General features: G+C 43.7%; 1 protein-coding gene across 13 annotated transcripts in view; it reads right to left on the bottom strand.

Moving 5' to 3' along the window:
* The window catches only part of LOC105561280 (band 3 anion transport protein), a 27274-nt gene that overhangs the window by 8016 nt on the left and 9620 nt on the right, over positions 1-9638 (bottom strand). For 7 of the 13 annotated variants that reach the window (XM_012011111.1, XM_012011114.1, XM_012011107.1 and 4 more), the window contains exons 2-5: positions 9076-9274; positions 1705-1888; positions 1537-1618; positions 820-1197 (exon numbers count right to left, since the gene is read on the bottom strand). In XM_012011111.1, coding sequence (XP_011866501.1) covers positions 820-1197; positions 1537-1618; positions 1705-1888; positions 9076-9138 — 707 coding nt within the window. In that variant the 5' untranslated portion in view covers positions 9139-9274. Of the gene's footprint in view, positions 1-819; positions 1198-1536; positions 1619-1704; positions 1889-3939; positions 4107-9075; positions 9275-9638 lie in introns of those variants that run through there. The other 6 variants (XM_012011112.1, XM_012011113.1, XM_012011115.1 and 3 more) reach the window with 3 other exon arrangements.

Here is a 9638-nt window from a genome sequence, read left to right as displayed (position 1 = left end):
TCCTCTGAGGAAAAACTGTGCAGTCCTGGCCTTCGGGATTGCCTGAACGAACCCTCGCGCACACACGCTCCGAAATAACTTTCAGTTTGCTAGTGAGCACTGGACGCGACGGACGATAGTTTGGCTCTTGTTGGTTTTGTATTGGCAAGACAGTGCATTCTGAATAGAAATCGCAAGAAAAAACGTGTCAGAAAAATATGGTCCAAAGAATGGCTATAAAAAAGGGGGCAGTTTCCGGAACGTGTATGGGTACCTTTAGGCAATCTTAAAGACTGCACAGTTTTTTCTCAGAGGATTTCCGGAATGTGTATGGGTACCTTTAGGCAATCTGGACGGCCAGCATTTAATTAAGTCGCTGATGTACACATACATTTTTTTAGCACACCCCACCCTCAAATCTTGAACCAACTAGGGTTGACTCGGTACCGCTCCGTACCGGAATTGTCACGCTGCTGAATCTAGCTCATCGCTCGGAATGGTACGAAAGAAAGGTCGGTCGTTTCGTGCTCATAATTGCGCGGTTTATACAGTGCAAATATGAGTCCGCAAAATTGTGACATGAAATGCGACCGCCAGATTTAAACTTTCGCCCTTAAAATATCGAGGATCCGTGCACGTAATATATGCAGACACGATATTCAAATTAGAGTTACTTTGACCCCGTATTTTCATCAAGATATTATTTTAGTAATCGGAAAAAAGTTCCCGTTTGACACTAAATGTGTTAATTGAGAGAGTTCGCGTGATTTCTTCTTTTCTTCTCTCTTATCTCTGCCACTCTCTTATCTCTTTACAAACCATCATATCGATTCAACTTACTTATGTTCGTGCTTCTGGTGCCGTCGGCGATTCCGATCTTCCTCGTGGCCACTCGGAATGGTACCCGTTAGCATTTCCGGTGTTTGCGTGCTCAATGCATCTTCTTCCTTGATCTTCTCAAATTGTACCCTCGGACTGCCGATGGTCGGGCTGTCGCTGAAACCAGAAGCTGCCCTCTCCGAAATCGGCGCTTCGCTCTCGCTGCTGCCCACATTGTCGATATCTTCCGGTTCTTCATCGATTTCGGCCTCGGCCTCGGCTGTGACGATCGATTGTAATCCATTACGGTTCATCCCGTCGACCTCCTGGACCTCGTTATTTCTTGCATGAGCATTGCTATGGTCCTCCTCAGTGAACACGTCCGTCGCCGAGCCTTCGCTAAGGATATTGAACAAATGTAAAGTGTATCTTTTCTGCTTTTAGTTTCCCAATAAAAAGAGGTTTTTCCTCTATCGGATTTTTCAATTGGATCTGTTTCGCTCGAAGCTCAAAGAATTTTGCACAATTATCTCTTTGAGTTATTAGAAGATACAATAAGTGCGTATCAGTTTCAAGGTTCGTCAAGAAGCATGCACAAGCTTGATCGTCCACACATACGTGGCATTTGTTACAGAAGAGATATTGAACTCTCGAATGATGATTCGCACAAGATTTCAAGGATCGACAAAGTATCCGAGCAAACTACGGAATTGAGTCTGCCTTTATCGAGTAACTTACGGTGAAAGATGTCGTCGCATAGATCTGGAATGCAGGCTCTTTAGAGGCATATGCGGATGTGGGTAGCTTCTTTTACGGTATTCTAATGTGAGAAATGTCATTCTTATTATTTCCTCGATGAGACGACGTCGAGAACAAACAACGTTGAAAAGCGACAATACGACTTACGATTGAAATCATGATCGCCGCCATATCGCGGGGGTGGTCCGCGATCGCGATCTCTATCAGATCCAGCCGATTCCGAGGGCGATCCAAGTCGGGCTACGTCGAATTTTTCTCCGGCATCCATCGCAAACACCTTCTCCATCTCCTCGTCGAGCTCCGGCCCCGTTTCCGCGGCATGCCCGTCGACCTGAAGTGGCAAATAAAAATGTACATTAACGTTTGCATTATATGACACATTAATCGCTGTAATCAATATTGCATTGTGTCACAGAAAAACAGACATACAATATCGATGTATAGAACTCGGTATGAAGATTACTTTAATTTTCTTTGCGAAACTTCCACTGCGTAAAGACTTCTCTCGAGAGAAGGATCGTGAAAGATCTTTTTTAGGGCATCCTCGGTACGTAACAGCTAGATAAGTGCATTAATCGCCCCAGGCTACTCTACCTATGCAATTCAGGATACAGATATCGATTTCTACAGAGAGCAACATATCCTCACAAGTGCCAGCTATGTTATTAGCGTTATTCTGGAGAGAAATACGTATTATCGAATTATTTTAGAAGGCTGATTGTAAGATAATACCACAAGAATATTGGCGACAGAGTAACATTCTGATTATACAATATACACTTTGATTTTTCATGCCTCCTACATACATGAAAAATGTGCAAAGAGATATTTTAAGCATAAATTTCAAAAATTTATTCCTACAAAAGATTACTGAATATCACTTAATATTCCCGTAAACATCAATTATGATTGGCTAAAGGAATTATAATTTACTAATTTCGGGTTTATATCGTATTGTGAAAAAATACTGTATTTCTAGAATACTGTTACTTGCAAAAAAGATTACATAGTGTACAATTAATTACGATGCCTCAGTCATGGAGAATTTTATTAGTAACCTTGTTTCAAAATGGAAATTCGCTTTCAAGTTCATCCTCATCGAGTTTTCACACAGGCTTCAAATATGCTGTTAACGTGCCTGTTCGGGTCAGGCACACAACATTTACTCGTAATAGTCAAAGAGCCATTGAGAATCGATCCTACACTCCGTAATACATTGTCAAAATCGTCCTGCTGTGTATCACGGTGGTTTTGTGACGCACAGAAATGAATATGTTTTTTTTTCCGATAAAGTTTGAGTTGTAGAGCTTTTTACCGCAGAAAAAAATTACGCTGGTGTTCTCGACACAAATTTCAACTTTCAAGCGCCATAAAAATATACCGTTGGTCGTTTTATAGTATTAAGAAAAATATGAAAACACACCGAAAACTTTTCCATTATGCGTTGCACTAACAAATTTTGAAACAATATCGAATTAATCTAGCACGTCATCTGGTACGACCATCAAAAGGAACGTTTCGCAGTCATTTGCGAAATTCTTTTCTACCAATTGCTCGCCCAAGAACTTGGTAGAGCTAAACTGAAAAATATAGCTGTTTCATTACGCGGTACGACCAGTGCTCTAATTTTGTGACAAGATTACGTTGGAGAGTTTTACGAGTAGACTTTCTTTCTACGCTGTCTTCACACGTCGATGTACAGATGTACAGGAAAAATGTACATCTTTCATTACGATAAGTAAAAATAAATCAGAGTCGCTTTGCAGTAAATATCGTTACGTGTTCAGTGTCTTTCTATGTTAACATCTGCTCAGTTAATCTATGATTCGACTCGTGATTTTCGTGACAAGGAATTAATGAGATGTGTAAAAATAGAAAGAAATGAAATAGCGTTGGAGACTACACATCTTGTGGATAATATAATACATTTTAAATGACGTCCTATACATTGTTCTACTTGTATTTTGTTGATACCAATTACGGAAACGTTCGAGAGATATCTGCAATACCTCTCTTTTTCTCAACAAGTATTGGAAGAGTAGTTTGAAATCTTTGAGTTTAGCAAACCGTACTAAAATCTGATTAATCGATTCCAAGTTTTAGTTTTTAACAAGGAGAATTGCTATAGATTTAAAACTTTGTGAAATCTACGGATTGATGCACATGGCTAGCGTCACAGAAATTAAGAAATTTCATTGTACTTCACTGAACAATAATCACACAAAGCGCGAAGGATATTTCGAGAACAGCTGGAAGAGAACGATGAGAGATATACGAAGATTTCGCCTTCTCCTAGGATAGATTTATTCGGTCATGCAAATCGCGAGCGCGAAAGGGATTGGGGTGACCGGCCTTTCGAGGAACGGGAGACAGCGCGTTCACCTGGTGCGTCGTCCGCAGGGAGCGTCGTAGCCAGCGGAGAACTTTGCCCCGCGCCCGCTGCAGGAACGACTTCCCGGAGGAACCGGCGGTGGCCTCGGGCATGGCATCCCGGGCCGAGTGACAACCCGGCCGGTCGGCGCTGAGAGCTGGAGGATTCCAAACTGAGGGCGGAGGGTGGCGCCCGCCGGGCCGGGAAGAGAGAAAGAGGGGAAGGCTGGTGGGGAACGCGCGACAATCCGTGGAAGGGGTGGATCGATATCAACCCCATACACTCAATCGAGGAGCAATACCTTCATTCTTCTTTTTCCTCCCCCGTCCAGCTCTCCCTCCTACTCATGCCTCCTACTCATTTATCAGGATCTTAAATCAGGATTTTCAATTTCCCTTCGTGTAAACTAATTTCCTAGTTAATGGTCGTATACCTTTGAGCGTACCGCTTCTGACAATTTCAGTTAATCTTCTGATACACAAAAAGACCGCTAGAGCTTTTACGAAGATCTTTTGTAAAGATTCTAGACAAAGGGAATGTCGGTAGCAACAACCTCCCAGACACTTTGCTAATAATGCCATTGATTCTACACATTATTAATTTACGACAAAATGAGACGAGAACCGACCGGAGAATTGCAGCAGACGAATCAACGGCTGATGCGTTTCGGCAAACAACTATTCTCCGTTTCGATCTGATCTTCCTTAAAAAAAAAGAGAGGTATATCTGTCGGTCTTTCGGGGTATCTGGAATCAAATGTGCCACGGAAAGACTGCGCAGATGATTGACAAAGGCTAGCGAGCGCAACAAGTGTCAATCGACCGTGAAATCTGGGATACAAGGGCTCGAGTGGAATAGACCTCGAGAGCAATGAAGAAAGAAAGAAAAAAAATACTCGTGTTAGGGGGGAGGGATCTCCGCAGATGGGAAAGCTCAGCTGATGGTGTTGAATGGTAGGTGGTAGAAGTGACGGGGTAAAATGAGAATTGCGGATCGACCTCGGCTAGGCCTAGGTCATAGAGGTGTTATCGATCATTGCTGGTAGAGAAGCGCGATAATGTCATATTGTTCTAAATAGTATAGTTTCCTACTAGATATTTTACACGTAATCGTCTTATGTCTTCCATCCCGACTGACAGATTGCAAAAGAAAAAAATCCATTATCCGTACAGGTGAACAACATTCGTAGTCCCTCACCGACCATCGTAAACGGCTACCCCGATAGGAAAATGTCTCGAATATTATATAATAATTGCATCATCCAAAAGAAGGAAATTTCACAATGATTGTATCAAGGTGACTCGCCAAAACGCAGCGGTTTTGCAGGAATAATATTTCTAAATGGTATTTGCCCAAAAATTGATAATCTCAATTTAGGGGATAAATCGTGCACGATTATTTTCGACATTTAGAAGCAAAATTACCCAGCAACACAGTTACGTGTAATAAATGTTTAAACCAGATTTAGCCCGGGACGTGTTTAACGCTGAGCCTGCTTTTATCTCGTCTGAATTTTATTATACATACTTACGAGTGTGAGACGCCTCGTAGCGGCAGCTCGTCGTAACACGACGGCAATTCGCGTGATTCGCCAAAACGCAGCTGTTTTGCTGACATACCATTTAGAAATACATTGTGCAAATATTTATCAATATTTAACGAAAGGTCTCTATTTCTGCATATGTTATTCGAAATGTGTACGCATAATTCCAGCATTCCAAGTTTCATCCAGACTTCGCCACACAATTCTCTAAATATTTTCCTATCGGGGTAATTCCGCGGAATGGATCGTCAATGTTTTGTTTGTATTTTACGTTACATCACCACCACCTACGACCGCGTGAGAGATATCAGAGACGAGTGAGAATAAGCTTTTCCATCATCGACCGCGTCTTCCCATTTCTCCGCTTGACGTGCGCTTGTCGCTTCCTGCTCCAACCGACCTTGAACCTGAACCACAGCTTCCCCACCCAGTTTATTCCACCAGCAATGACCTTTCCTCCCAAATGCCGACAGGGAAAATCGATGGAGAGCTTAGTATTTAACGAATAAAAGGTTTCGCTTTCTGCCGACGATCGTTCCTTATCTATCGTTTCTACAATCAACGATTAAATCCTGGACGTAAAACAAAAACGAGAGCGAGAGAACACGCGTTTCGATATTCTTGCGTGTTTTAATTAATATTACATCTCGTCTGCGAAACGTTTGAAAAACATGAAAGAAAGGTGGACGTCCGGATGCTGTTCGGCTTTCGCGAAGAGCTGCCAATACTCGAACCTTTCATTCCTCCGTGATATTTTTCAATTACTAAATTAATGAATTATTTCGCCAAATTTTACATCGGCATAGATGCAATAACTTATTCGTTAGTAAGCTAAGAGTGTGTGTTCATTAAAAATCGAGGAAATTTATTGCTTACGTTACACATAAAAGGTTTATAGAATTAATTTGCAATTGACGTTCATTACAGTTAAATTCTTATCACATTAAATTGTCGGGCATCTCTCGAGGGATTAAGCTTACGCGATTGGTTTTCTTCAACTTTATGGCGCACGCGATTTCGCAGCCTTCCGCACCCGTGAGCATGTCTGAGGCCGGCGCGGCCAACCCTGCGCGGCGAGTTAAATGAACATCCGACCTTGAACTTGACTAGGAAACGAAGGGCGACTGACCGCGAGGGAATACGCGAGCGATTGAGATGAAGGAGAAGAGCACGAACCTTAAATCTTTCATCTATAACAGGTCTCGTTCTAGACGCTAGTGCTTTAAAGCCTCAGCTATCATGTTGCAGGAACACACAGCGCAACTGAATATTCCATATATCCTACCTACTACAATACCGCAAGTATTATACGAAGTACGACAGAGTCAAACAATTTGTTAGCTAAAGAAATTGCCCGTGCAAAAGTGCTGCGAGACGCCACGACGAGTTACACCTGGATAGCATAGTTTCCAAGTTGTCCGAAGACTCGGTCGACTCGGTAAGATAAATCGATAAACGAAACTTGTGGTAGAAATGCAATTGCATAATAAACTGGACGGTCTTTTTGTCGCGCTGAGCGGAAAGTAACAAATGGGAAGCGCGTCTCATGGCTATACGTTATTACGGAAAGTGGCCCCTACCTTCGGGATTGTCGTGAACATAGAGGGAATCTCTCTTACGGACCAGCGCGCTCCCACATAAACGAGCCACCTGTAAACTGACAATGCCAGCGGCGATCGAGCTGTATGAAAGCGAGGATACGATTGACACCGCTCTTGATAATCGAATTTGCGGCTTCCGACCTTGCGTAAGCGCTTGAATGGCACGTCGGCGAGCTCGTTAATGTTTTAAACCCCGCGCAACGCAAGACGAGGCGAGGCGAGACGAGACGAGACGAGACAAGGCTGTGACGGACAAGTACCGAGTGAAGCAAATCTATTTCCGGAATTCGTCCTTCCGTCATTCACTCTCAGATTACAGTTACATCTAAAAAGAAAGAAGAGCTGGGGAAAAAGAGGACACGTTGAATCGAATTTCCGGACACTTCGTCCAATTTGCGTTTCTATTAGGCGACTTCCTGCCTCGTAAGGGCGAAAGAGGGGCAACACTTGGCTGTTCGATCGCTCGATTCAGGTCAGCAGGACGAAACTAATCGCGGCCTTTCACGAATTGAAAAACCAGTATCGCACTGGGACTCACTGGAACCTCATTGGAAACGATTTTGATAACGTTTCACAAAGGAAGGAATCGTAGATCGGGATCGTTGACTAAAAATCCGAAGTTTGCGATCGGTTTGACGCTAACGCGACCATTGACGATGATCACATTCGCAGGGTTAAGCGCGGATTCCTCGAGCTTATACAACTTGGAGACCCCGCAATCAGAGACTGGCCATAGGAGTTCGTCAAATATCTATCTCACTCTTTTGACCAACTATTGTGGCCAGTCTCTGATTACAGGGTCTCTAATACAACTATACGTGTAGCGCCGCGGTTACGGTTACGGTAATGCGGCGTCACGTTGACGTTATCCGATCGGTTCTTGCCACGAAATTTACATCTCTCTCTCTAGCATCGTAAAGACCTGCAAGTACGAGCTGCAATGTAGCGGTTTAGCGTGGAAGTCTCAGCAACTTTCCTTCCGATCGAAGTCACGTGCCGCTGTGCCGTTTCGCGTTTCTAGCTCGTGTCGTGCTACCCGTGCTTGCCGCACACGGTGTCAAATGGTTATTGACCCGTGACCGTCAACAATCAGGCCAATCAGTCCTGCTCGAGGTCGTGCCGCTTTTACGAATCCATGTCGGAGTCGGGAGACAACCGCGATGAAACGCGATAATTCGCACGCCATTTCGCGCGGCGCGGGTCTCTGCTCCCTCGTACGTGCACACGCATATATGTAACAACTCATTTCGCGTCACACGAATGTGTGACACGAATTGTTTGTGACTCATTCGGAAACCCCATTACATCTGCTTACGTACAATTCGAACGATACCACGTGCGGCGAACGCGATCGAATTTGTCCATTTAGTCTTGTCGCCAGTATCTTTTATGCCAGAGCACATAAAAGACAATGCATCGCTTTTGAGACGCCGGTCCCTCTGCACTGCAATTGCTGTATAATTTCGCGTTATCTTCGCACGTTAATCGGTTTGTTCGTTAGGTCAGGGAGAGCTCGTTGGGAACATTTAGGTAACGAGGGAGCGTTTTTCAACCCCCTGAAAAGAACAAAAAAGTTTTACCCGTAATAGAGGGGTGAGGTAAAGGGACAGGTATTTGGCAGGCGCGCGAGAAGTGTCTGTAGTGTCAACATTTTACACCAATCGATTGTGAAGTATTTTTAGATGAAACGAGAATTGGCAATAATTGTGGTGGTCGCGCACGTCCGTACGTAGATATACAAGATATTATGTCATACAAGTAACGCGATATGCATTTATTGCAGTGGTCCAAGTGCATACCAATCCTGATATGGAATATTGTTTGACGACGTATGTATGTACAGCTATTAGATACGATACGCCACGCTGTTAGAACACTGATACGCTTGAGCATACAACCCTAGAGTTTCCCTTCGATTTATCCTCAGCTTCTTTCGCGCCTTTCACGCTGAGGCTAAGTCACTTGAGCTACGTATTGATGATTCGTCGATCAGCAGCACTTACCGATACCCGCTTGCCAAAACCGAGGAAGGAGAGCTTCCTCCTGGATCCGTCGGTGTTGTCCATCTTTCACCGGCCGCGGCAGCTGATGATGCAGCTTAAGGCTGTGTCTTTTTCCTAGGTGCCCGGCCGATCCTGAGTTGCGACGGCGATGTCCACATGTGGAGTAATCGCTGTGATGGCAGCTCCGTTCTGTTGGCTGCTGAAATGTCACATCGTCACATCATTACGATTATGACCGAGACGACAGAGCGGGATGGCTTTGCCACTGGTAATTCACTTGAACGAGCAACATCAAACAGATTTCATTTAACGGAAATACTGGCGTCTGCTTGACAAAGTAGAAAAAAAAGTATGTACACTGAGGAGCAATGATTCGCTGGGTCATAGTAGTAGTTCTAATTTATCGACGTGACTTGCCGATAACGATCAAGAAGCGCGCGACACAGAAATGTGTAAATAACAAGCAGAATTAAAACTTTTAACAGTTAAAGTGCAGAATTAAAACTGTTTTAACTTGTTATATACATATTTTGACATTTCTGTATGTCGTGCGCGTTTTAAGA

This window comes from Vollenhovia emeryi, unplaced genomic scaffold, assembly GCF_000949405.1.
Source record: "Vollenhovia emeryi isolate VEMERY1.0 unplaced genomic scaffold, V.emery_V1.0 DF939209.1, whole genome shotgun sequence".
NCBI lineage: Eukaryota > Metazoa > Arthropoda > Insecta > Hymenoptera > Formicidae > Vollenhovia > Vollenhovia emeryi.
This window is presented reverse-complemented; position numbering and strand designations above follow the sequence as displayed.